At 58.7% G+C, this 27,419-nt stretch overlaps 1 protein-coding gene across 4 annotated transcripts in view; it reads right to left on the bottom strand.

The window, feature by feature from the left end:
• Positions 1 to 15,676: 15,676 nt before the first annotated feature.
• Positions 15,677 to 27,419, bottom strand: part of CARD11 (caspase recruitment domain family member 11) — a 97,942-nt gene continuing 86,199 nt past the window's right edge. For all 4 annotated transcript variants that reach the window (XM_032459943.1, XM_032459945.1, XM_032459942.1 and 1 more), the window contains 9 exons: positions 27,210 to 27,336; positions 24,933 to 25,173; positions 24,207 to 24,303; positions 23,737 to 23,832; positions 22,116 to 22,251; positions 21,147 to 21,326; positions 20,683 to 20,807; positions 19,349 to 19,464; positions 15,677 to 17,518 (listed from right to left, as the gene is read on the bottom strand). In XM_032459943.1, the coding sequence (XP_032315834.1) occupies positions 17,314 to 17,518; positions 19,349 to 19,464; positions 20,683 to 20,807; positions 21,147 to 21,326; positions 22,116 to 22,251; positions 23,737 to 23,832; positions 24,207 to 24,303; positions 24,933 to 25,173; positions 27,210 to 27,336 (1,323 nt within the window). In that variant the 3' untranslated portion in view covers positions 15,677 to 17,313. The remainder of the gene's footprint in view (positions 17,519 to 19,348; positions 19,465 to 20,682; positions 20,808 to 21,146; positions 21,327 to 22,115; positions 22,252 to 23,736; positions 23,833 to 24,206; positions 24,304 to 24,932; positions 25,174 to 27,209; positions 27,337 to 27,419) is intronic.

Consider the following 27,419-nt stretch of genomic DNA (forward strand, 5'->3'; position numbering starts at 1 on the left):
AAAGGGCAGAGGGCATTATTAGAAAAGAGAGACCATGTGATTGACAGCAGCGGCGGCCAGGGCAGCGGGGCTTGTGGGCAGCAGGAAGATGGAAGTGTGCTGGCAGGATGCTAACAGCATGAGGGATCGGCATTTCATTGAGACAGTGCGCTGGAGTCCACGCTGGCTGGGATGGAATAGCCTGCCCCTGCACGCAGAAAGGCAGAAATAAATCAGGCTTTACTGCACACACGGTGGCAGGGAGTTAATTAGGGATGGGAAAAATACATTTCAACTCACAAAGAAGCCCAGCGAAGAACGTCTCGTCCCCACCAGGAGTTGTCACTCAGGGGAGAGCCTGCAGTCCGCCCCTCCCACTGAAGGACACTCAGGACCCTGAAGGATGTCAGAGCCCTGGTAGGAGAGGGTGGGATTGCCCTGCACCCAGCCTGGCTCGTCCTGGCCATTCCCCTGCCAGAGGGTTCTCGGGGTTCTGAGCCTCCAGGCTGGGGACCAGGTCTCCAGGATTATCTAGCGGAGGAGCCGGTACTGTGAGTCACACTCTGTGCTCAGTGACGTTCATGGAGGGGAGTCTGCCCTGAATCTCCCACGTCCCCCTTGCTGCTCCCCCACCAGCCTGCTGGCCTCTCAGTGTCCCCCCGTGCACCGCCCCCACCCCAGGCCTGTTCTGCACCCTGCCTTTGCTCGTGCAGTATCCCCCACCACACTGGGAATGCCCTCCTCACTGTCTCTAACGCCTGCCCATAGTTCAGAGCCTAGCTCATTTCCAGCTTGTCATTTACCAAACCCCTGCTCTGTGCTGGGCCCCTGCAGGAGGATCTAGAATCCAAGCCCCTGACCTCAGGAAGCTCACAGCTTAGAGCCGTCTGGATCAGGTGGCGCCCATAGGACAGGCTGAGCGTGGAAGGGAGAAAGTTCAGGGGCTGTGGGCACCAGAGGAAGGCATCCAGCCTGCTTTGTGGTGGGGGATGAAGGCATGGGGAGCAGGGAGCCTCTGGGGGCAAAAACACCTGATGGATGTGTGTGATAGTCAGCTTCAGCCACAGCTATGCTGCAGTAACAAACATGCTCAGATCTCTCCTGGTCACACTGGTTGGCCAAGGGTCCACGTGTCTCTCGGGCAGGTGCCTTTCGGGTACTGACTGGGCAGCTGCCATGTCTACCAGCCCCCTGCCCTGTCCCCTCCCCCAGCAGGAGCTGGTCTGCGAAGGGGAAGGGCTGGGGGAGCCCCAGAGGGCTCTGTGCTGGACAGGGATGTGCATACAGAGACCCCTCAGGCTGCAGAGAGGACAGTAGGCCCGGGGGGAGCCAGACTGGGCAGGAGGAGACCCTTGCTGTGTCTCGCAGGAGGTGGTGGTGGACTCGGCTCAGGGTGGGAGCCATGGTGGAGAAAGAGGGGCTGTGCGTGGCACCCCCACCTCGAGCCTTCCTCTCAGCACGCCTGCGCTGTGGGCCCTTGTGGCTGGACCGCCGCCCAGGCTGGCACGGGCTCACCCTGGGTCCCTGACTTGGCTCTGCTTCTCTTCTGAGCCGTGAGTCCCTAGAGGGCAGAGATCCTGTCTGGAAACTGCAGTGCTCAGGAACGCAAAAGAGGCTTTCATAAATACAGGCTTTCAAAACAGAAAGATGTGAAACGGGGAAGGACCCCCGCCCCACCAAGAGGGCCTGCCGTGCTCCAGGGCCTCCCTGAAGCGGTAGGAATCACTGGCCCAGTTCACAGAGGCTGGGGGCAGAAGCGGAAGCCTGGCTGGGACAGCCGGAGCAGGAACGATGACTCGGGACCCATAGCACCTCTGAACAAGGTTGGGAGAGGCTGCCTCAGGGCTGCGCTTTGCATGAGTTCCGCTTCTCGTTTCTCCCTGCCTGGTGCTTCCAGCTCTGCTCCAGCCCCACATCCGTCCCCAGGTCAGCACCCCCTCCCCCAAGGCCAGCCAAGGAGGTCAGAGGACAGGGAGGCTGGCTGGGCACCCGAGTCCTTGTGGGAGGTGCCCATGGGGTCCCAGCAGGGCGGCATGGGGGGGGGCACTAACTCTGAGCCCTCCTCCTATGGACCCACATGAACTTCTGATGCCCAGATGGGGGTGTGGAAACTTCAGGTCCAGCCAGATGTTCTGCAGGTGGGAACGTGGGTCTGGAGAGAAGCTTTGTGGGTTCACCTTCACGGAAGCGTTCTGTGCTCGTCGCAGCACTCAGTCCTGTGCCAGGCGGGAAGTGAGCCATACTCTGCCAATCCCTAAGCCCGGAGGTTAGCCCTGTCGGCTTGTGGAGTCTCCACCCCCGGCCTTCTCCGTGCACGCGCGAGCCTGCACACTCAGATGTGCACCGTACGTGCTTGGCACATGCATTACACACAGTTTTAGTTTGCTGCTTCCACGTGCCAGTATATCTTGGACATCATTGCCCGTCAGGACCCACGGGGCTGCCTTGTTCATTTCATGGGCCTGGATTTCGTGGGTCTCCTCACTTTGCTCTGTGGCCTACTGAATTGTTCTTTTTTCTCTGACTTTGGGCGATTACAAGTCACGCTACAGTGGGCACCCTGGACACGATCAGTGTGCCTCAGGCGAGTATTTTGATGGCGCAGAGGCTGAGTCGGTTGGCTGGGCTGTGGCTCAGCAGTGAGCTCTGCTGTTAGCCATCCCGGGGCTGGGGCCCCAGTCTCCCTGGCAGGTCACGTAACTCTGTGCCTCGGCTTGCTGATCTGAGAAATGGGATTCCAAGCCCTCCTGTACGGGATGAGAGGGGTGAGTGTCCGGCAGGATGTCAGCGCCCACGTGGGTTGGGCTCCCTGATTCTGGGTCTCTGCCTGGGCGTGGGTGGCCCGGGCCAGGGTCCAGGCTCCCGGCCCCAACCCAGGCCTGGCCGGCTGGAGGACAATGCCCAGCTCCGAGAGAGCAGCGGGCCCTTCCCTGGCTGTCAGGGCGTGAGGATTAGATGCAGAATAATGCAGTCCCCGATCAAACCTGCAGCTGTAACTCAGGCCCCAGACGCTGCCAGCGCCATAAATTTGGGCGGAAAGTGCAGCTCTAGCAGTTTGTGAACAAGAGCGGGGGAGGCCGAGTGAATTACAGCCGAGGAGGAAGCGAGGCCCCCTGCCCAGCATTGTTAGCCAGAGCCAGGGATTGATTGCTCACTGGCTTAATGAAATTGAATTTTAATTTATATCCCAGCCCCCGGTGGGGTGTGGAGGGCGTGCCTGCTCAGAAGTGGGCTCAGCCCCAGGATGGGGGCTCCTTTGTGGAGGGGGGGCTGCCCCAAATCCTACAGGAGGCAATGATGGGTGTCCCAGGGTGGGATCTGCTCCCCAAAGTTTCAAAGTCCTGCCAGCAGGGGGCTTTGGACAAGTTGTGGGACCTCCCTGAGCCTCGTCACCTCCCCTAAATCGGGCCATCGTGGAAACCTCCAGCAGTGAACAGAGGGGCCCTATCCCGCCCCCGCGTAGGCACCAGAAGCCCCGCCAGGTGCTGGGACCAGGTTGGGATGAGAAGTTGGAGGAGGGGAGGGTCAGTGATTCCGGGGGCTCTCTGGGAGTCCCCAGCTCACCTGCCAGATGTCCAGAAGTGATGCTTTCAGACCTGCTGCTGCTGATTGCCACACCAATGCGGTGTTTTCGAAGTCCTGCCAAGGGCAGGGGCACTCTCCCCGGGGGATCCGTGTGGCACTGACCCCTCTGCTGTGCACACACGTCACACATGTGCTCTCGGGGCTGCATCGCGGAGCCAGCACTTCAGGTGGGACCGGCCTGGTGGCAGCTCCCAGCAGCAAGCTTCCTGCCCTGGGAAAGCGTCTCCCACCTGAGCCTCAGTTCCCCTCCATCCGCTGGAGGTGGTGAGAGTCCCTTCAGCCCAGGGTGTCTGGGGGTTGGGGAGGTGTGTTTCTAAGCATCTGGCCCACAGCGGAGGCCACGTTTTCAATGGCGAGTCCTCAGACGCTGCTCCTGTCTCACTGGACGCCATGGTGGGTGGTAGGGTCGAGCGCCACCAGCACCCACCCTTGTGGCCAAGGTAGAACGAGGGTCTTTTTGGGGCGTGGTGAGAAGGGACTTCACAGAGCATCATCCCGGGAGACTGGGTCATCCCTGCTGGGGGCAGGGCCAAAGGGCCAGCCCCTTTGCTGAGGCCAGACAGAGGGGCAGAGCTGGGGGAGCTAGGAGGGGCTAGGCCTCACCCTGACCGGCCTGGGAGGCCAGAGCAATGTGCACACCTTTCTCTGCCTCTCCCACTCTGTGCCCCTCCCTCCCTTGTGCCCTGCTGGGGGCCCACTGCGGCACCCACGGGGCCAGTCCTGCTTGCAGCGCCCCCTGCAGGCCTCAGGGCCAGTGGAGGGGCCTGGAGGCAGTGCTGCCTTCCTCAGTGAGCTGGGACGGGCTGGTGAGGCTGCGGCTGATGAGCGAGGCATAAATCACTGGCTTCAGGTAGAAACTGTTTTCTGCTGGCTGGATCTGTCAAGTTTAGATTCATTGGTCCCTTGGTTTAAATGCAGGTGTGCGCACGGCGGGGGCGGTGGGGGGAATCCCCAGACTGTGTTACGGCACCTTTAAAAACCAGTAGAAACCAGATCCTACCTTTGATTTTACAGATGGCGACATACAGGCCCAGAGGGGGACAGGCACTTGCCTGAGGTCACACAGCAAGTGAGTGGGAGAGTTGGGGCCAGCCCGGGCCACCGGGACTGGGCCTGGGTGTGGCACCATCAGGCCTGTGGGTCCCATGGAGTGACAGGGACGGGAGAGAGGCAGGCTGCTCCCACGCCAGCAGGCAGAAAGGCGGCCGGGCGTCCTAAACTTCCTTTCCTCTCCCAGACTTCAAATTCCACCCTCGCAATCTCTGGTGCCTGGATGGATCCTTAGGATGCAGAACAAGACACGCATCCTCTGCGCGGCCACAGCCAGTGGGGAGCAGCCGCACGGAGAGCGTCAGCCCCACTCGGGCCCCGGAAGGGCCCAAAGGGCATGGATCAGCACTGTTGCACCATCCCGAACCCTGGCTGCATCTTTTTTGAAGTTGTTACCTTTTTTTCTCAATATACACAAACTGAGGGTAAAAGGAAACTTTGCATTGCTGTGATTTGTGGGAAACCAGCATTGTTTGCCAAAAAAAGACAGTAACATAAAACAAATGTCTCCAACATATCTTACAGTATTTTTTTTAAATGGAAGTAAAGGGGATGGAACCTAGGACCTTGTGCATGCTAAGCACGTGCTCTACCACTGAGCTATATCCTCCCCCATCTTGTAGGGTTACATTATAATATGTATCACATATACAATATATGTACATGTGTATATTTATTATTTGTATAAGTCACCTATATATGCCATGTATTTTATACTATTAAAAAAAGTCCACATACCTCCTCAAGTCACTTGCCTATTACACGCTGGAAACTCCCTGGTCTGGCCTGTGGCTCGGTTCTCTGGGGTTAAGGTCTTGTCGCGGCCCAGGATGTTGCTAGGACATGCACAGCTCAAATGCAGGCAAATCTGCTCACACAAGGACCAACTGAGCAGCTGGCTCTGCTGGGGTTGGGGCGGGAGGGAGGACACTGAGTTTGGAAGGGGACAGTCTGGCCCAGGTCAGGGCTGGCGGGTGCTGTGGGGTGGGATGCTGGCTGAAGGCGAGGGGGACGGCGGGGGCTGGGCGTGGCACGAGCACCGGGTTCTGGGCTGGGTGCCTTGCCTCCATCCTCCCAGCAGCTCTCGGAGGGGTTTTAATGTCCCCACTTCATTTTAGTATCTTCTCCTGAAATAAATCAAACATACAGAAAGCTGTGTGCCCGCGTTCCAGCTTCCTGGGGTTTGAGGGTTCCCTATGCAGGTGGTTTCCTGGGATCTTATGAAAGAACTAGACTGTGACAGACACGGCTGAGGCTCCCCAGGTACCTGACCCCATCCTTTCCCCTCTCTCCCTCCTGAGAAGGAGTTGCATTCCCCATTGATTATCTACCTCTCAGTTGCACGAAAGTATATTGTTGCTGCAAACGTATGTAGCCATAAATGATAGATGTGGTGTGGCTTTCCAATTTCATACAGACCCATGTCCCTTTTCGGTTGGAAACACGGGGACAGCTGTACAAGTTCAAGTTCACACCAACGTGAGGGGTCAGCCAGGCTCAAATGCTGTTCCTGGGCCTTCAGGAATCACAGGGGGGCCCTGGAGACAAGTTTCTCCTCCACACGGGCCACCGTGGGCCAGCGATGGGGGGCGCTGGATTTGCAGGGGTGACATTTAGGATCTGGGACCTCTGGGGCTGAAGCAGCCACGAAGAGCCTGCCCTTTGGGCTCTGTTTCCCAGAAGAGAGCCCTGCTCCAGGAGCCAGTGCTGGCAGCCTGCAGCCCTGGGGGTGACTGGAGGAGGCCCCTTCTCTGCAGGTCCAGGGAAAGCTTAGAGGTTTACGTCACCAAAGGTTGCGGGGGTCTAGGTTGGGGGAACGGGGTCCAGGTTGGGGGAACGGGGTCCCAATCACCCCTCCTTGTCCCTCTGATGGAAAGGTGGGTCAGCGGGCCTGAGGGAGAGGGTCTGTTGGGGGCAGTGCTGGGCTTGCCAAGTTGGCAGCATCCTGTTTGGGAGAATTTGAAGAAGGTGGGCTGCATTTGGAGCAGATGGCAGTCACAGCCTGGAGAAAATTGAGCCACCAGTGGGGCTGGGGTGATGGAGCTAAGTCGGGGTGGGGTCTCCAAGCACCTGTGTGACCTATGACTGAGGGCCCAGCACCCAAGTGTGCTCCACCACAGACCTGACACCCCACACCCCACACCCCAGCATGAGCAGACACGTGTGTGCACACACCTACATGCATGTGGGCACACCCACCCCAAACACACGTGCACGTGTGTACGCGAGCACAGAAACACACAGGGCTCACATGCGCAACCCAAACACGCAAACACGGACGCATACCCAACACACATGCATTCGCATGCACATAGCATGTGCACACACGCACACCCGCACACGTGCACACGCAGGCACAGCGCACTAGGGGGTGCTAGAGGTCTTCCCACCCTGAAGCTCATTTGCTGAAATTGATGCAGGCTCGCGCTTGTGCGCGCGCGCGCACCCACAATCCAAAAAAAAAAAAAAAAGAGAGAAAGAAAAAAAGAAAAGAAAAAAAAGAAAATCTCTAAAAAAATAGAGCAGTTGACGGTAATTCAAGCGGACGACGGCTGTAAATCCTGGGGGCTGATGATAATGAAGTCAGAACGGAGCTGTGCCAGATTAACGGGGATACTTGGCGCAGCAGGCCGCCCCGGGATCTCTCCCGGAGGGGACCCCGCTCCCCGCCGGCCCCGCCTCCGGGTGTGGGCAGCCGGGCTCCTCCTTCCCTGCCCCCTCCCAGCGTCTCTCGGGACCTCTGAGAGCTGGTGGGAGGGGTGCGCTGGGGGATCGGGAATCGCATTTCCCACCGCAGTGTCCCCTGGGTCGCAGCTGGCGTCCTTCTTCCCACAGGTGACCCGAAACGCAGCAGGAAACTGGACCCGCGGTGTCGCCGCCCGCGAGTCGGGATTCCCGGCTGACGTCCCCGGCCCGGCCCGGCCCAGGGCGATACAGCGCAGGCCGCGCCCAGCCCCTCGTCCTCCTCAGGAAGCGCTCTTACCTGACCCTTGCCTGGTGCAGGGGCCACGGCGAGTGTCCGGGTAGCTGTTTATGTAACGCTGTCAGGGCTCCCAGGTTAGGGGAAGGTGGGCTTTCTGAGATGAGTTGGGCCAGGCCTCCTAGACTTAAAATTTGTCTGAAGTTCTGCCTTTCTTCCAGCTGAGGGGGCCCGGCTGGGAGCCCCCAGCCACACTCAAGGTCAGACACACCCTCTTGTAAGGAGGCTTGTGGGGCCTCTGGCGCGGCACCTTGGAGACCGAGCATCCAGGGTGGGCCCTGGTCCCGGCCTCAGCTCTTCCCCGCACGCCGGACCTTGTCTCTCCTCCCTGGCCCTGTCTCAGCAACACTTCCTGCCTGATCCAAGCTTTGCGAGGTTTGGGGACCCAAGGGTGAACGGGACTCGGGAGGGGCTCTTGCGGGGTGGGGAGCAGCCGAGCCAACCCTGACTGCAAACCCAGCGGGGAGGTGGCCCGAGGGCCAGGTGGTGGTCAGCCCCGAGACCCAGGGACGGAGATGGACATCTCTGAGAACATGTTTAGTGAGCACTGACTGTGTGCAGGCACGTGACTAAGTGACTGAGAAAGCAGGCCCTGCTCTGCTGGACTTCGCTCTCCATGTCTGAGCTTCCTGTGGCCATTGTCACAAATCCCCTCCCACCGCGTGGCTTAAAGACAACAGAAATGTGTTCTCTTATGGTGCTGGGGGCCGGAAGTCTGGATCGAGCTGTCGGCAGGCCACGCTCTCTGCAGAGGCTTTAGGGGAGGAACCTTGCTGCCTCTTCTGGCTCTGGTGGTCCCCAGGTTCCCCCTGCGGCTGCATCACTCCACCCCTGCCTCTGTCTTCACAAGGCCGTCTTCTGTCTGTCTCTGCATCCAAATCTCCCTCTCTTTTTTAAAGACACCAGTCATCGGACTAGAGCCCAACCTAACCCAGCACGACCTCACCTTCCGTTTTTTTATATTCAGGGAAATTCTCAGATGTATAAAAATTGTAGTTATGGGAGTCGGACAACTTGGTGTTTTGATAGATGCTCATGAAAAGATTGCCACGATCAAGTTAAATAACTGATCCATCACCTTGCATGGCCACTGGTGTGTGTGTGTGTGTTGTGGGGACACTTAATTTAAGACCTGTCTTCTTAGTAAACTCACATACACAACACAGCATGGTTAACCCCCATCACTGTGCCCGACGCGAATTCCCAGAACTCATACATCTTGCAAGACTGAAACTTTGTACCTCATCTTAACCCGATTACACCCGCAAAGACCCTATTTCCAAATAAGGTCAGCTTCACCGGTGCTGGGGGTAAGGTCTTCAACCTGTTTGGGGGGGGGTTGTGGGCGGTGCAGCCCCAGCAGAGGGAGCAGCAGCTGTGCAGGCCTCAGACAGGAAGAGTTTGGGGGACCCAGGGGGGCAGGTCCAGCATGGCTGGGTGTGGGGAGCAGGAGGAAGAAGGTGCCGGCAGGGCCGGATGGGGCCAAGGTCAGTCACTGTCATCGGCATCCGCATCTCGCAGTGGGAGGGTCTAAAGGGTGCGAGGGATGTGATCCAGTCGTGTCCCAGGAAGACCCCCCCAGCCCCCTGTCGGGGGTTCTGCACTTGGGTCCGAGCACAGAAGCCCGGGGACCTGTGAGTCTTGACTGGAAGAATGACGTCTTCATTTTCTCCAGCCTCTAACTGAAAGTCAGCGTTGCCTTCTGTGGGCTGTGGGCGCGGCCCTGGGGAGCTGATCACCCGCGGAAGCCCGGCCGTCGCTGTGTCTCCTGCCGCGGTTCCGGGTGACTCGAAATACCAGCACGCTCTTCACAACTCTGGAAGGGTGACAGCGGCTGGCCCCGCCCCGGCTCTCCTGCTGAATTTCATTATTTAGCGCGTTCGCAGCGAAGCATGTAAATGACCAGATTACGGGCTCGCTCTTTAAATATTTTGATAACTGTATTTCAGCAGTTTCCTTTTGCAATCCTGTTATATTTTATGCATTTAAAAATGCTATTTTGAGAAGGAAGGAGTCTCTGGGCTTTCAGAGGCCCAAGGGGTTCATGGCACAAAAATGGATGAGGATCGCTGCTGGCCGGCCCGTCGGGGCCGATCCAGTCAGGGGTGCTGGCCGGGGCGGGGGGCGGAGGCTGGAGAGAGCGGAGGGATTTGGGGTGCTCGCTGGGCTAAGCTGTGAGTTGAGGCTGTCAGGTGTCCGGCTTGAGTGACTGGTGGGGTGATGCCATGTACAGATGGGGGAAGAGGAAGAGCTTTCAGGGGAAAAATGACACACTTGTTTGAACATTTAATTTGGGCAAATCCCACTGGAGAAGCCAAGGGGTCCTGCCCTCACCAGATGTGCAGTTAACAACAGCCACGCTGGAGGTGCCAGTTGCAGGTTTCCCTGCATGAGCTTGTTTGGTCCTCAGCGGCCCCCTGTGGCACGTCGCCCAGGTTTATAGCCTCACTTTGCAGATGACCTTTGGAGGGGGCGGGGCAGTTACAGAAAGTTGCCTTAGAATTCAGATGTCCCCGTCCTGTCCCGGGGATCCCGAACCTCCAGCCCTCAGGTGCCCAACGACCCCTCGCTGTGCAGCCACAGCTGAGCACAGCTGTCACCAAGATGCCTGGTGTCCGACGGCTGCCAGGCCTTGGGCTGGGGTCACAGAAGCGTGCGAGTGGGTGTGGTTCTGGAAGAGCTGGGGGTGGTCTGTCAGTCTTGGTCTCCGTCTCTCTCCGTGTGTCTGTCTCTTTCTCTCCTCTCTGTCTCTCCCCAGCCCCCAACCCCGGGGCAAACGCAAGTGCACAGCCTCACGCCCACACGCAAGTCCAGTCAGAGACACGAGCACCGGGGGAGACACGCAGCATCGATCAAAACAAGGTCAGCAGCGAGCGTGACATGTGATAGGAAAGAAAGAGATTCCTGTAGCAGACTCATTTCCAGTTCCCCCAACAGGTTCGGAAACTTTCAATACAATTTTTAGCTGAGCACCTGGGGTTTCGAAGCGGCTGGTGCCAGGAGGAGTGTGTGAGCCCCCGGCCCCCTCATTCACAAACGGCTAATTTTAGCATCCAAACAAACCAGAAAGCCCAAACCTCCCCTCTTTCTCCTCCACGCCCCCTCCTTGCCCGCCCCTTCCCGGGCAGCTGTGGCTCTGCCCACATCCGAGAGCCCAGACTTCCTGTTGCTGGTGGGGCAGCCTCCCCGTGGCCCCACCAGGGGACCGAGGGACCTAGGGACCCAGGCCCAGGTGCTCTGTTCACACCAGGGCTAGTGCAGGGAGTCGGGGGGGGGGGCGCTGGGTCAGCTCAGATGAGTGGCAGGTGAGAGGACAGGGAGGGACGGAGGCAAGGCCCACCTGCATCTCGGCCCCTGTGGTCTCTCCGCCTCAGCATGGGGTGCCCATCCCTCTCCGTCTCCAACACTCCCTCCTGAGCTCTCCAGTCCTTCTGAGCCCTGCTCCTATATTGCAGTCTGATGAGCTCCAGGTGCGCCCACACCAGGGCCGCCCCTGGCAGCTGTGACAAGCTTCCTGAAGTTTCCCTTTGCAAATCTCAGCTCTGCCCCTTCCTGGCAGTGAGGCCCCTCTGAGACTCAGTTTACCCATCTATTAAATGGGGGTGATATTTGCCACAGGCACAAACGGATGCCAGGTTTGGAAATGACACAGGTGAACATGCCCAGCTTATAGTAGGTTCAATTGTCTGCTGGAGGGGCCTGCACTTTTCAACTAGTTCGGAGGGTCTTTTCTGAGGTCAGAGGTCCAGGGCCCCCAAAGCGGAGGGAGAGGGCGATGGCTGCTTTGCTCACCGGAAGCCATGCTCAGAGGCAGGCACGGGCAAATAACTCGTGGGAGGTGATGGGGAATCCGTGTGTGTGCAGGAAGGCCCGCCGACGTGGGCTGAGGGGCCCCAGACCCGCAGGTGCTGCTACGCATCATCACAGCTCTGCTAGCAAGAGGCCCGGACTGGCCACCCGCATCTGCCGCCCAGGCCTGTGAGGGCAGGACTTTGGCTCCTGGGGAGGGGCCCAGCTGGGCCCACTCCCCAGAGACCCACGGAAGCCCCAGGGGTGAGGGGTGAATGACCCAGACATGCATTCCACCCTTGGGAAGTTCACAGTTAAGAGGTCAAGACAGACAACCAAGAAAGTCATTCCAACATGGGAAGATGAGGGTTGTGACAGAGTGTGGCCCTCAGCCTAGGTCAGGGAAGGCGCACCTCTCCCAGAAGTGACAGTTCAGCTGACACCTGATGGATGAGTAAGAGTTAATCAGGCAGTGAAGGGAACAGTGTTTCAGAGAAGAGGAACAGTGTGTGTGAAGCCCCAGCAGCCAGAGGAAAAGTGAGACAGCTGATGTAGTTGAGGGTGGGATGTGTGGTATGGGAGGATGTCCTAGGCATCCTGTGAGGGACAAGGTCAACCTGGACCAGGGTGGTGGCCGTGGGGTGAGGGAGCAGTGAAGGGATTCAGTAGGGAGTTAAGAGTTTAATCAACAAGACGAGGTGACTGAGGATGTGGTGATGTATGTGTGTGTGTGAGAGAGAGAGAAATGGAGACAGAAAGACAGAGAGATTGGAAGCCAGGTTCCTGGCTGAGTGACTGAGTTGGGGCGGGTGGGCACACAGGTTTGTGGAGTAAATTTGGTTTTAGGCCTGTGTGGATGAGTGTCTCTCAGAGGATGGGAGGAGGGGCTGGTCTGTATCTCATGGATGTGGAGTGGGGTCCCAGCACCAAACTCCCCACCGAGCCCTGGGAAGGACCACAGTTCACAGACCACATGCCCCGCTTTACAGCGAAGAGCAGTGCCACATGTCAGGGTCTTGGAACTGCCAAGTGCAACCGAGGCAGGAGGGTGGCAGTGAGCAGCCCCTCCAGACACCAGTGGCCGCTGCAGGTAGGACAGGCCTGAATGGAAGAGTCCCAGACCAGAGCACCAGGCCCACCCTGTCCACCCGCGGGAGCCCCAGGCCGCGGGAGCCCCAGGCCGTGAGAGCTGGCCCCGCCCTGGTGGACGGCAGTGTGGCCCAGGCCAGGGAGCAGCTTGGGGGAGCGTGTCCTGCAGGGACTCCGGGTAAAGTGACGCAGAGGAACTGCTCTTCCCTGGGAGGAGCCCTGGTGGCCATCGGCACGGGCTGGTCGGGGAAATGATGGGGTCCAGACAGGGGATACTAGACGGCTGTCAGAAGAAGAAAGGAAAGGGCCTGAGACGCACGATTCAGGTCAAAATAGACAAGCAAGCAGAGGACAGTGTGAATAATGTGCTCTCAGTCGTCCAGCGAAGGGGGCCTAGGAGTGCGCACTTCTCTATGCGTGAAAACGGGACAGGAACACAGACCTGAGAAAGGTAGTTTCCTGTGTGTTGGAGGGGGGTCATGGGGATGGAGGGGTGAGAATTTTAAATGCATGGCCTTTTACAGCATGTAGCTTTTGAACTTTGAATGTTTTATCAATTAAAGTTGGATAAAAAATGTTCCAGATTAAAAATGAAGGTGAACCACATCTTGCTCGAAGCCTCTCCCCACCCCGAGGCTCCCAGTTCTGCAGCTGGTCTGGGAGGTGATGGGTGGATGCCCCAGGTCCCTGTGTCGTCCACAGCTGCTTGGGGACAGGCCTGGCAGGTGTTCTGTGCTGCAGACTCCGTCAATTTGGTCACAGACCCATGAGGACAGGGCTGTTCACAGGGTCTCTCTTCTTTTCCTCCCAGTGACCTGCAGCCTGGTGGCCCCGGAGGTCACAGTGGGCCTAGGGGGTGGGGGCTGGGAGCCAGGACGGGGAGGTGGGGGAGAGCGGGGCACTTCCTGTTGCTTTTGGTTTGGGTTCCTGGGCTTTGAAACTGAAACCAAAGGCCAAGGCTGGGAGCCTCGGTTCAGATCTCAGCCGGAGCGGCCCCTCAGCTTCTGGAGATTTCTCTGGTGCCAGGCCCTCAGAGCACAGAGGCAAGGCTTTCTGGATGTTGTTGGAGCCCCTGCAGAACACTTTGGGTAATAAAGGGGGCTGGAGCAGGTGCTGGAGGCCAGGCCTCCCCGTGAAGTAGCCACAGCATCCTGGTGGACCTTGGCGAGACCGCCACAGACAAGCCTCGGAGAGCAAAGCAGGGCTGGGTGAGGGACGCCAACCCAGGTGGACAACTTGTAGGAGAATGAGGCCTTTTGGGAGCAGCATGACGGCATGAGGCCGGAGCTCAAAGACGTTCCCCTCCCGCACCCTCGCCCCTCGCAATCTGATCACTGGGCGACCTGGCCTCAAACCAGACAGTGCCCTGGACCCAGGACACCAACCACGGCCCCAGTCCCTAGAGGAGCAGAGGAGAGGCACAACAGATGCCACCAGGGCCCCAAACAGCTCCTTTGAATTGGAAGATCTAGCCGAGAGCCTGCAGGTAGCAAACCAGCCAGGCCTGGGTGGGGTTCCAGCTCATCGGCTGTGTGGTCTTGGTCAACTTACTTAACCTCTCTGAGCCTCAGTCGTCTCCTGAATGAAGACAAACCTCGGAGGAGACTTGAAGAGTTTTGGGATCAGGAATCAGGGACCAGGAAATAAAAGAACATTTATAAAGGTCTCGGTCCAGAGCAGGGGCTCAAACAATAATTAACATTTGCCTAACCTGGTGAGGGAGGGAAATAGCTCAGTGGTAGAGCGCGTGCTTAGCATGCACAAGGGCCTCCATTTAAAAAAAAAAAGGAAACTGTAGGGAGAGGGCAAGTGACATGGGTCAAAAACACATATTCACGTAAGAAAAGACAGATGTCAGAAAAAGGGTAAATAAAAAGTAAAATATTAAAAGAAATTTACCAACCCAAGAGCAATTTCCTTCATCTTTTGGGGGACAACAGGACCCCTGAGGCACCTGGACTTGCTCCCTGGAACAGTGTAGGTCTGTGCACACAATGTGCTTTCCAGGTCTCTGGGCTGCGTGGCTGGTGTCCCTGGAGGCAGACCGAGTGTCTGTCACTGGTGTTGTCAGCCTGGCCCAGGGGCCTTCCCAGAGCCTGGGGCCTGGGTTTGCTGTGCGGGTGGTGGGCCCCACTGTGCAGCCTCCCTGAGTCCTGGGCTGGCTCCAAAGGAAACCCTCAGCTTGTAGGCCCTGGTGCGATCATTCGAGCTGCAGCCTTTGCAGGCAGCTCTGCACAGCGACCCCGCCGCCCAGCCCCTCGGGCCCCCCTCTCCTGCCCATTGCTGGGCTGTTGGCAGCTGAGGGCCCGGAGCGTGAGCAGATGATGTCGGGGTCCCCTTTGAAATCTTCAAGTGGACCGACTTCCCCGGGGCGCCAAGCCCCAGCCTCCCACCGGCAGCATCCAATTTTCATCCAGGGAGTGACCCAGAACATGGAACTCATGTCTCCCTCCTTCCCCTTCTCCCTCCCCCACCACCCCCAGCCCTGCATCCTGGAGAAAATTACTTGGGAAAAAACCCAAGGCAAATTCACAAATTCTTTTAAGATGTATTTCTCCGAGGGTGGCCTGTTTTTAACCATCCTTGTCCACCACTCACCCTCCAAACTGGGCAAGCTGTGGGTTTGGTTATCCCACACAATGCCTGAGAATTCTGCAGTTAAGTAAGTGGATACAAACAAGTCAGCCAGCCTTTTACGCTGGGGCTCTGGTCCAGTCACGTCTGCCCCCGTGGCTCCAAGTGCATCACGAGGAAGCGATGGTCTCCAAGCCTGGGGAAGGCAGACTGTTCACCTTACAGCTCTAGCAGGGCGGGGGCAGAAGCCCTCCTAGCTCTCCCGTCTCTGCGTGTGGTGGCTTGTCCGGCCCTGAATAGCCACGGCTGGACCCCGGAATCACGGCCTCTCCAGACCCAGTGCATCCAGCTTGTTCTGGAGAAAAGCATCGCTAACTGGTTTTTGGATTTCTTTTTCTTAAAGGTGTCACCCTCACTGACAAACTCAGACCTGGTGGTGTAGAGCTAGACCAGGCGGAGTGGGGAGAGGAGTGGCCCCTGCCCCAGGACCCTCACCTCCCACCCCGTCCCACACTTCCCAGGGTTCCGTGGTGCTGATGTGGCTTCTAAGGGGTGTAACGCTAGACGATGCTATAGGACACACGGCATTGTTTTTTAGGATGAGGTCTTTACTAAGAGTTCTTTTATTCATAATTCACATCTTCAATATGTGGCAAAAACGTACCAGACGGTCAACTCACATCCATGGTATCTGAAACTATAAAGGAAAGTGTTGCTCCTATGTCATTAAGAATTGCTCTAGGCTGCAAGTAACTGAGAACCCAAATAATGGCCATTTAACACAAAATAAAGATTTATTTCAGTTTCATGTGAAAGAAACCTACGCAGCAGTCCTGGGCTCCAAACTGTCATCAGTGACTCTGGCTTCTCCTATCTTTTTGTTCCACCAGCCTCTGCAGGGTTTCTATCTTCAAAGTCACCTCAAGATCCCATATGGCTGCTGGAGCTCCAGCCATCACGTCTGTGTTCTACACGGGAAACTGAAGGAGGGGCTGTTTTGTCTCTACCCCAAACTTGCCTTACAGTTCCTTGATTATTCTGGCTGCAAGGGAGGCTGGGAGCTATAGTCTTTAAGCTGTGCACAGTTTCTCAGGATAAAATCAAGATGCTGTTAATGAGGAAACAAGTGTGGATATTGGATTGTCAACTAGTGGTTGCTCCCACAGCTCCCAGGAACACACAGACCTAGGTCTGAACCCCAGCCGGCCACCCACCAGCTGCTGGATACTTGGCATGGTGCCAGGCGGGAGCTGGCCTGGTCTGGCTGTGCCTGGTGGTCCATACTTGGAAAGTCTGCACTGACGGGGGTCAAGGAGAACAATGGCCCAAGGACCCACAGGGCCCTTGCTGTCTTCCGTGGAGGGAGTGTTTGCTCCTCCTCGCGGGGAGCAAACCCGCCAGAGGGCCTTACCCACGTGCTCCCTCCGGCAGGACAGTGCGAGGCTGCACCACGCAGGAGCAGTACCCGCACAGACACACGGAGGATGCGTGCAGGGAGGGCGCGGGGCCTGGCCTCGGGCTCGAGTCAGGGATGCAGGCGTGTAGACAGGGGGCCCTTCCCAGGGTCATGATATAATTAATCGTCCACATCAGGACACATCTTAGTCAAACCGGAGTAGTTAGTCCCAACCCCCAGGGTTAATCAGGCCTGTCCTGAGAAAACTGGGCCATACGGTCATCCTACCTCCACCCTGCACATGGCACAGGGCCTGAACTGAGCTCGCTGAAGGCCGTTTGAGTTTAGGATGGTGGCAAGAGCTGAAAACCCCTGCAAACTATTACATTAAAAAAAATGGCTGAAAACAAGGAAATAGAGAAATTTTAATGCAAGAAAAATAGTAGCATGGCACATGTCCCCTTCTGCGTGTGAATGTGCATTGCGTCCCGCGGGCGGGCAGACCCCTGGCTTTCAGGGTCCCCGCCCCACGGGCAGCACACCTGTCCCATGCGTTACATTCAATTGCTGCCCCAGGTTCCTGGGGCCGCTGACCTCAGACCTGGCTCTGTGTCCTTCATGGGGTCCTGCCTCCCTCCTCCCGCCGGCCGGGCTGGCCTGCTCAGCAGGTCAGCCCCCGGTGGCGAAGACCACTCCCTGCTCCTTGCCGAGCTGCACGTGCCCCCAGCGCTTCCTGGGTGGGGGCTCCGTCACCAGGGAGGACGGAGCCCCTCGGCCGTCTACGCAGCAGGGTACCCCGGCTCGCCACAGCATCGCCCGGTGGGGTCTGGACACCCCGGCCGAGTCCCGCTCAGACTCAGCGGTGCCCGCCTCACAGCTGGTCCTCGTCCACCCACACGGTCTTGCGCTGCTCCTCGCAGATCTTGTCCTTGAGGACGCGCAGCAGCTCCTCCACGTTGCCCCACATGTCCACCTCCACCGTGGCGTATAGGCATGGCAGGGCCTCCAGCTCCCTCTCCTTCAGCCGGCACAGGCGCAGGAACTCCTCCTCCGTCTCGGGCCGCGTCAGCATCTTCCTGCGGGCGGAGGGCGAGGGACACATCCGGGCGGGCGTCACGGGGGAGGCTGCCCGGCCGAGGCTGGGCTGGGCGGACCTGGTGCTGGGGACTGTTGTCTGCCCCCCTGGGAGAGCCCGGCCACGCCACTGTGCCTACCCCATGACCGCCCCACTGACGCTACCTTCCCGCTTTGTTTTTCCACAGCGTCTACCCCTGCGCATCCCGTGTGCGGTGCCTTTTTACTTTGTTCGTTATGGAAATCCCGAGAGGCGGGATTTAAAAAAAAAAAGTCTTTTTAAATTTTAATTGTGGTTAAGGACGTGACGTATAAACTAACATTTACCATCCTGACGATGTGTAAGGGTATAGTTCAGTCCTGTTAAGTTATTCACACTGTTGTGCCTCTGTCTCCATAACTTTTCACCCTGCAAAACCGAAACTCTACCCACTAAGCAGTAACTCCCCCAGCCCCCGACACCCGCCCTCTGCTTTCTGTCTCTGTGAGTCTGACTCCTCCAGGGATCTTGTATAAGTGGAATCACACAGTATTTGCCCTTTTGTGTCTGGCTCATTTCAGTAGTATAATGCCCTCAAGGTCCATCCATGTTGTAGCAGGTATCAGAATTCCCTTCCTTTTCAAGGCTGTATCATATTCCACTGCATGGACGGACCCATGTTTTGTTTATCCATCATCTGTCAACGGACACTTGAGTTGCTTCCACCCTCTGGCTGCTGTGAGTGGGGGTGTGCAGATCTCTCCAAGACCCTGCTTTCAATTCTCCTGGGTGTAGCCCCAGAAGTGGGGTTGCTGGATCCCATGGTCATTCTATGCTTAATTTTTGAGGAGCCTCTGCACTACTTTCTGTGGCAGCTGCACCCTTCTACATTCCCACCAGCTGGGCACAAGGGCTCCAACTTCTCCCTGTCTGGGCCAACATGTGTTAGCTTCTGTGTTTTGAACACAGCTGCCCTAAGGCATGTGAGGTGGGATCCTGGTCTCATATGCTTGCTCATGGGTCCCCAGGCTGGGCCCTTCATGAGCACTGGGTAAATATTTGGGGAAAGAATGGAGGGGCCTGACGTCTCTTAGCCTCAACTGCAGGTTGTGCGAGCAGACATGGCATTCAGAGACGATGCCACATATCAGGCAGGCTCCCAACCTCAGCATCATCCTGATCTCCTCTATTAAATCCCACAGCTCAGCCTTCAACATATCACACAGGCTTGACCTTGAACCTGAGCCCAGAATCAGACCTTTCCTTGTTACCTGCCAGACAGGATCTGGTTCCAGCATCACAACCCCCTGCTTAGCTATCATGAAGCTGTGTCTCAACACAGAAGCCAGTGGGGGCTTTCCATCCCACGTTAGAGTCAGTCTGTCACTCCTCAAAACCGTCAGTAGCTCCCGTCCCACTTGGAAAGAAGTGTCACCTCCTTCCATGGCCGACATGGCCTGGTGTGGTCTGGACACCCCCTTGGCCACGAAGTCACCTTGCACCACCATGCCCAAGCACCAGCCTCCTCCGGGCCGTCCCCGCCTCGGGGCCTCGGCGCCCGCTGTGCCCTCTGCACCTGCCTGGCCTGGCCTCCCCACGGCACGCCTGTTTCAGCGTCCACTTCCCGGGCCACCTGGGTCCCGTGATGCCCGCCCATCCCTCCCAGCATCTTTCCTCCTGGACATGCTCCACGTGTGTGTGTGTGTTACTGTCTCCATTGCTGGAGGTCAGTGCTGTGTGACCCTGGGTGAGCGGGGGAGGGGACCAACGCAGCAACCGGCTGTTCTTGGTTGGTGGGGTGGGGGGAGCAGGGCCGGACACTGGGGGCCCCTGGGGAGTCTCAGGGCCCCACCTGAACTTCTTGATGTTCTTCTCTGACACCCGGATGAAGAGCACGATGGGGTAGATCTGGGACTTGATCAGGTCTCTGGTGCAGCTGATCCCGGCTTCCAGCAGACAGTGCTTGTTCTGCAAGCACAGTGGCCAGCGGTCAGCAGGGGCCCACCACCTCCTCCCGCCAGGGTGGGTGCCTGGGGAGGGGTCCGGGACCCAGAGTCAGGCTCCCCAGGACGGAGCTGGGGACGAGAGCAGCGAGAGCTTGGAGCATCCCTGGCTGAACCAGAAAACGACCTGGGAGGAACCTGACCTCCGAGAGACAAGGCCCTGCCCGTCTGGACACCCGGCCCCCCTGCCGCGCACAGGGATGGGTGCTGGCAGAGCCCCGGCCCCTGGCCCAGGGTGAATCAGGGAAACTTAGTAAGACTCAGAGTCAGCATGGAGCACACATGCTACTCTCTTTGGCCTATGGAGGCACCAGGGGTGCCAGGTGAGGGGTGGACACCACTTGGAAGGTCCAGAGGCAGAGATAACCGCCCAGCCCCCTGCGCTCTTTCCAGTCGCTGCTCCCATCTCGCCAGCGTGGCTACTTTTGACTCCTAACAGCGCAGATTCTCGGAGGGCATCACCTTCGCAGCTAAAACTATCTCAGCTCCAACCCTGCCCACGCGCCCCCTCCACTCCAGCTGTCAGAACTCTAACCTTCACACCCAATAAACTGTTCAAGGCTGGCTGACAGCTCTGCCCGTGATTTGATCCATGTGACAACTTGGGAGGGCGTGGGAGTGACCGATGGCTGGACAGCAAATTCGGAGTTCCTGGCTGGACACCTGCTCCTGCCGCCCCCAGGTCACCGCCCACCGGGGAGCCAAGGCCCGGGCTCTGGAGGCTGAGAGCCCCCCTTCACCCGGCGCTGGAGCAAGGTTAGAACTCCACACGTAGGACCAGTCAGGGTCGCAAAGCCTGGCTCTAGAAGATTCTGGACTGTGTGCAGACGCCTTTCCTGCATCGCAGCCAAAACCCTCCTGATGCCCCACTTCCCGTTTGGCCTGCTCGCTCGCATCCCTGGCCCTTGTCACAGCCGGGCACACACATCCCTGAACAACGCAAACCAGAGCGCCAGCACCAGGAAGCTCTCAGAAAGAGGAGGAGGTTCTGAAGCACACGTGCACGTCAGAGCCTGGAGAGCAGGGCTTGGAGACGCCCGCTCGCAGCAGAGAGAGAGAGGGAGAAGCAGGCGGTCCACCTGCGAGGAGCGGGGGCGGGTCTGCGTCCCGCCCTGGCCCGTGGCCCAGGCGGCTCGCAGCAAGACCAGGAGGCGTCAGCCCCGCCGGCCCCGGCCTGCCTCACCTTGTCCGCCACGGCCTTGATGTGGGCAGGGACGACGCACTCAAAGGCGTTGGGGTTCTTCTCCCGGGAGAAGATGATGGTCTCTGTCTTCTGCTTTCTGAGGAACTCGTCTTTCGTGACGACATCTGTGGAGAGGGGGCCAGTCCTGAGGGCAGCACAGGTGGTCCTGGGCCAACCGTCCCGTCCAGGGACAGAGCTCCACAGAGCTGCGTGTCCGATCCCTTTCTGGCCACGTTTAAATGAACCTTGACTCCTCCACTAGACCCAGAGGCTTCTCGATGGGGGGCAAGGTTGGGGTCCCATTTTAAGCTCCCCATGGCAGCCCGTAGAAGATCTGGTTAATAAACACTCAGGATGTGGCTTCTCAGCAATCAGTTTCACTGGACAAAGGAAGGGGAGGACAAGGGGGAGGAGGGGGAGGTAGAGGAGGAGGAGGGGGTGGGTACCGCATGCAGGGTGCTCACCTGGCTTGCACATGGTGAACTCCATCGCGCCCCCCGAGTTGAGCAGCTTCTGGACCAGCGCCTTGGCCAGCATGGTGGGCGTGAAGAGGACAGGCCGGCGGCGCTCGCAGTAGAAGGCGCGCACCAGGCTGTAGGGGATCAGGCTGAGGTTCCTGCCGAGCTCGCTCTCCGGGTCCAGCTCTGGGAGGGTGGACAGGGAAGGGGTGGCTGGGGCTAGGGACACCCTGGGTGCCCTGCTGGAAAGCTGCTTGGGGGCTGGAGGACACTGGGGGTGTAGTCCTCAAAAACCACTGCGCAGTGCAACGTGAGCCCATAGCCCGGGCCGCCCTCGGGCCGCCCAAGAGAGTTTGCGGAGTGAGCTGTGGGCTGTGTTCTGGGAGCCGGGGCGACAGCACCAAGCCAGGCAGACAGCCCTGCTCACGTGCCAGGAGGGGCGGTAGTGCGGGTGGGGGAGGATGAGGAGGGGAAAGTGGGGAAGGAGGGGAGGTGGTGGAGGAGGAGGCAGTGGCGGCGGGAGGCCCACAAGAAGCGCGTGACACCCTTGGGACACAATTGAGAAGGTGCTAAGCCGTCCAGGGAGGGGCCTGGCCCTGGGAGGCAGGCTGGGGGGCGGGCCTCCCACGGGGGACCATGCACTGGGTGGCCCCTGGCCCACTTTATGATACACAGTGAGCAGCACTCAGCGGGGAGAGGAGTCGGTAAGTACACGCTCACAGCAAACAGCTGCAGTTAACGTGGGTATCTGAGCCAAGCACAGCGAGCGGCAGCTGGGGACGCGAGTGGCGGGGTGCCGCCCCGGAGGCCGTGAGGGCCTCGCGGCCTGGGCCGGCCGGCTCCTCCCAGGGCAGCAGCCCCCCACGGGAGAGCAGCCGTTCCAGCGCTGCTCTCGGGGACCCTCGTGGCCCACCCACACCCCCCGAGGCCGCCGGACGTGGGGAGTGGGGAGGGGCCGGGCGGCTGGCACCACACCTTCCTGCTTCTCGGTCAGGAGCTTGGAGGTGTCCAGCGAGGACCGGGCCAGGCTCCCCAGCGGGCCCCCCGAGACGATGCGCACGCGCTCGTGGCTGTTCATCCGCTTGTACTTGTTCTCAGACCTGCTGACGAACTGGAGGCAGAGGGGGCTGCGGGAGGCTCCCGACCCTCGCTGGGGCAGACCTCTGTTCAGGTCTCAGCTCTGCCCTGGGGACCTGGGTCAGTCACCTCCCCTCTAACGACAGCGGAACCCTAGCAGGTGGCACAAGTTCTTCAAGTTTGGGATGCTGGTAGCAGGTAAGTAAGTGAATAAACACCCACTCTCTCCTCCCTAGGTGGGCATGACTTGCCATGGCGGCGGGAGGAGGGGGTTGGTCGCAAACAGGCCCTCCAAGGAGCGCCCTCTGCAATCCCACCCATGTCTGGGGGAACTGCTGGCACCATGGGGCCTGGAGCGCCCCAGCTGCAGAAGACCCCTGGCTGGGAGCCTCCACTGGCCGACCGCCGACAAACTGCCCACCTGGTGGGTGGGAGCAGGTGACTTCACCTCTGGCCTCAGCATCCCCGAGTGGTCTAGGGGAGTGCCTGCATCCCTCTATAACTCAGAGTTGAGTCCCGGAGGGTGGAGGGGTGGGCACCATACTGCCTGGGCTACTCTGAGTCTCTCCCTGCCCTCCTTCTGCAGGGAGGAGACTCCAGGGAGCCGGGATGTTGGCCTCACTCTGTTGTTAACTGGCCTTTGGCTTAGTCACCCGGAAGCTCAGGGCTTTGGATTCATGTGTGATGTGTAGACACAACAATGTGTGGTCTCACGTGGTCCTGCCTTCGGGATGGCCTCAGACTTCACAAGGGCTCCCTTCCACCTCCGTGAGTGTCTTCCTGCTGACTGTTCCCCTCTCCCTGGGTTTTAGGGTCACATCATGAACCATGCCTATGGGTTCCCTACGTTCCACCATTAGGATGGAGCAGTGGAATGACACACCAGCTCCACTGGGGCCTAATTAGCACGGTGCCAACACAGGAACATCCTTGAAAGGCTACATCTTAATAGTACTCCCTCAGCTTTTGTTGGCTGGTGATAGAAAGGCTGTACAGAATACTTTTGCGTTTATGTGAAATCACTCCTGAATACATCACCAACTAGGCTATTCAACGTTCCTCACGTAATGATCTATGCCAAAAAGGAAAAAAAAAATCCTTCCTTTTAGGATTAAGTACAAGGAAAAGATTCTTTCTGGTCCCAAACAGCTAAAACATTTCTGTGTCAGATAAGATTTAAATAATCTGTGGGTTTCCCTTTTCCCCTTGGCTGCTGGGATGCTCAGAGAGAAACTGAATGCTCAATCTAAGGGACTAAACTGACCTGGGTCTCTGGAATGCTTGTTTTCCTCTCCTAATTCACTGTTTCTGATTTTTCTACTAATATTTGAACACCTAATGTGTTTAAATTTCTTTTAGCCCTAAGTTTCCTCAAATCTTTCATGAAAGTGAGGTTTGCTTCCAACAGGTGCAGAGACTGTGTAGCGACCAGTCACTGTGAGGATAAAATGGGATGGGAGAGGGCAGGGCCACAGCAAAATGTGATCAAAAAGTCAGTGGTCACGCGGGGGAGCTGTACCTGCAGGAGCTGGCCGAAAAGGAAGCTTGCTCGCGACAGGCGGGGACTGACTCTGGGGTCCGTGGTGGGAAGCGGGTCTTCTGGCTGCAGGGTGTTCTGAAATCAGTTTGTCATCCCATCAGACCTGCTGGGCTTGGTCGGCCACATGAGCACATTAATGCTGCTGAGAACGGGACGTCCCCCAGCCCGCCTCGGTGCTGAAGGCGGAATGCACTCCAGGCAGGAGTTAAGCTCAGCGGGAGGAAGGGCCGCGGGACCTGTTCCAACAGAGACCAGAGAGCAAAGAGGAGGCCGCAGCGCAGTTGGGGGAGGACGCAGAGGGCAGAGTCCCTTCTGGAAGAGTGGCATGTTCCTAAGGAACCCAGTCCCCAGCAACCCACCATCCCGAGATCGATGCCTCCCACTTGGCACCCTCTCCGAAGAAGGCCCCAGGGGGTGGTGCGCCGCCAGCGGGGTGCTGGCTGACCTACCCGGAGGGTCCTCAGGGTGTGGTGGGCCGTGTCTGCCTCCTCCCGGCTGCCCCTGTGCATCAGGCGCTGCAGTTTGACCAGGAGGAGCTGCTGGGCTCTGGGGAGGCGAGGAGGCGGGTTGGAGCCTCGGGCTGGAGCAGACCCCAGGGCTGAGGCCGGGGAAGCTGATGGGGGCCTGGCCTGGGCAGGGTCCCTATTTAGGGTGTGGGCTCTGAACCCCGGGCTACTCCAGAGAGGACTCAACGTTGACTCACTGTGGCACTGGGGCAAAGTCACTTAACTTCCCTGAGCCTCAGTTTCCTCATCTGTAACTCAGGTCTACTGACCTGGCAGGGCTGTCCTGGGCAATGGTGTTAGAGGCTCTGGGAGCCTTATAGCTGCCTGGGGCATCTGGCCAGGCGGGGGGTGGGGGCGGACACTCAGCCCTTGGCAGCGCTGCTGTTTACTCACAGAACGATACTGGGGGCGGGGGGTGGGGGCACTACGGGGGAGATGACTGGCGGACACAAGAGAACGTAAAATCAAGCGCCAAGCTGACCAGTAAGATGGAAATAGGGCACGCCGAGATTTACTGAAGCAACGGGATTTAAGAGAGCAACACCCCAGGCAGGCAGGGAGGGCCTCGTGGAGGAAGAGGGAACGGGGAGAGGCTCGCTCTTCTGCAGGCCACAGCTCCCCGCGAGCCCCTGTGCACGGCCCCCTCGGCCGCGCCGGCTGTGGCCTCACCGGCTGTAGCTGGGGATGGTGCCCACGTCCAGGTCGTGGTCGGAGAAGGGGTCGACCCGCGCGCACAGCCACTCGGGCCGGTCCTGGTACATGGTGTCACGGACGTGCACGACGTCATCACACTTCAGGGACATGGAGCAGGCGTCCAGCTGGCTGGAGATGTTCAGGTTCAGCCGGATGTAGAAGGAGTCCCCCGACGTGATCAGGCCCTCCTCCATGTCCTTCAGCAGCTTCTGGTACCCTGCAGGCAGGCAGGAGGTCAGAGCAGCACCAGCTAGCTGTCAGGGAAGGGCCTCCCGCCACTGGACCACTCTGATGATGCCACTCCTCCCTGGGTCAGTGGTTAGGGAAACAGCTATCCTCCAGTGAATAAGGAGCTGGGCCCCTGATGGGTTCCCCTCTTCATCCTAGCTGCCAGGAAGCTCAGAGCGAAATTTTGTGCCAAGTTGCAGCAAGTCTAGGATCTCCGCTACGATCCCCATGTCCTTCCCCACTTAAACGGTGCTTGTGTTTTCTCATTTTTTTCCTTTACTCAATGCATAACTTACGCATAGTAAACCCCATTATCCTTAAGTATCCAGAGCTACGAATTTTCCTAAATGTGTACACCTGGGTAATTACCACTCAGAACCCTCTCTCCTGCCCCCTCGGCCAGGACCCCTCACGGGGAACCGCCAGGCTGACTGCTGGCAGCACAGGTAAGCTCGCCTCACTTCACGAAAACGAAAGCAGATGGTACGTGCTCTCTGTGCCTGGCTTCTCCTGCTCAGCCTCACGCCTGTGAGGTCGCCCGAGATGCTGCAACGTAGCATCGTGCGCCCTTCCTCATCACGTGCAGTCCTGCACGAGGTGTGGACTCACCCCTTCCAGGGGTGCACACCTGTGCCGCCCCCAGCTCTGGCTATTGTGGGTAACTCTGCCGTGAACATTCTTACCCCCACCTTTGTGCACGTGTGTACCCACTTCTCCTGGGGACACGCACAGAATTACTAGGTCACTGATTATGTGCACGAGTAGCTTTGCAGACGCTGTCAAACAGGTTTCCCGAAGTGCTGGGAGCACGGCACACACGTTTCAACCTTAGTTAACACAATTGTCCTTCAGTGTACATTTTTATAACCCCCTTCAGAAGGAAGCAGGGCATAAAACCACGAATGCAATAAATGCCGTGAACTTTCTGCAGACGTCCGTGACGTAAAGCCGTAAGTAAATTCCGAAATCAGCCCCACGTGTGGAGAGCTACATAACACAGTGGAAGCTGAAACAGTCCCAACAGCCGGCCCATGAATAGCTTGTCAAGTGGCCACACCACACGTGCCAGGGAGACTGCAGCCCGTAGGCTCTGATCCCTTCCACGGAGAGACCAGGTAGGCCCAGCCAGGCCCCTCCACCCACCTGGCTGGAGGCAACGCCCATCACCACCACCCGGGACCCTGCCAGAGGGACCCCCTCCTTCGTCTCATTCCAGACGCAGGGCTCTGCTGCTGCACAGACCCAGGGGGCGCCGCCCACACCGCATTCTACAACTCCGTGGGTGCGCAGGGCGGGGCCCCGAGACTGACTGCGGGGGGGGGGGCCCGGGACGCCAGGCCTGGCAGCGGGGAGGAGCGCGTCCGCGGGAGGCGGTGGCCGCGTCCTGTGTTTGGGTCGGGGCCTCCTGATTATCTTCCGCACCGACCAGGCGCTGCCGGGAAGGAGTGCGGGCAAGCAGACGGCAGCGGGGGGACGGCGAGGGAGAGAGTGGCTATTTATGCTCTGCTGAAACATTCATGAGCCCGGGTGGTTAAAAATAAGACCCAGCTGCAGACATAATCGTGCAGGAAAAAACCCAGAGGTGAGAAAGAGAGCTCAGGCTTTGGAAGAGGAAAGACACTGCCCAGGAGTCTCGGCCGAGAAAGAGGAGGCTCCGTGAAAAAGCTGCCAGAGGCCAGAAGAGAAGGAGGTGCGGCCTGGCTGTCCTGGTGCCGGGGCCCTGGAACCAACCGCCTGGCTGCCTTGTGGCCCAGTGGACCCGCTGGCGTCGGAGGGGCCACCCCGGAGCTGCCCAAGAGAGGAAGCCAACCTCAGCCCGGCAGGGACGCGGCCCCGGGCTGGTAGCCTGCTTGTGTGGCGCGCGGGGCAGGTGTGTTCACGCCGTCTGCCTGTCCCTGCCTGCTGTCCCACACCTGCCCCCCAGCCCTCCTGGCAGGGCCAAGACTGCCGCTTCTCCCCAAGTAGGTGTGCAGTGGAGGGCGCCAATGCAAGGTCCCACCCCGTCTGGTGTCCTGCCGGCCTCACCTTCCTGGTTGACCTTGTAGTGCAGGGTGACGGGGCCACTGCATCTCTGGATGGTCCAGTGCGCCTCCTCCTTCGTGCACGTATCCAAGGGGATGCTCTGCCTCTCGCCTCTGATGCAGCCTTCTAGCTAGATACCAGAGACACGCTGTTCTGCTGGGCTCTGCGGCCAGCGGAGCTGCGGGGTGAGACGTTCCCCCCGGGAGTAAAAGC

The sequence above is a fragment of the Camelus ferus genome, chromosome 18, assembly GCF_009834535.1.
Source record: "Camelus ferus isolate YT-003-E chromosome 18, BCGSAC_Cfer_1.0, whole genome shotgun sequence".
In the NCBI taxonomy this organism is placed as follows: Eukaryota; Metazoa; Chordata; class Mammalia; order Artiodactyla; family Camelidae; genus Camelus; species Camelus ferus.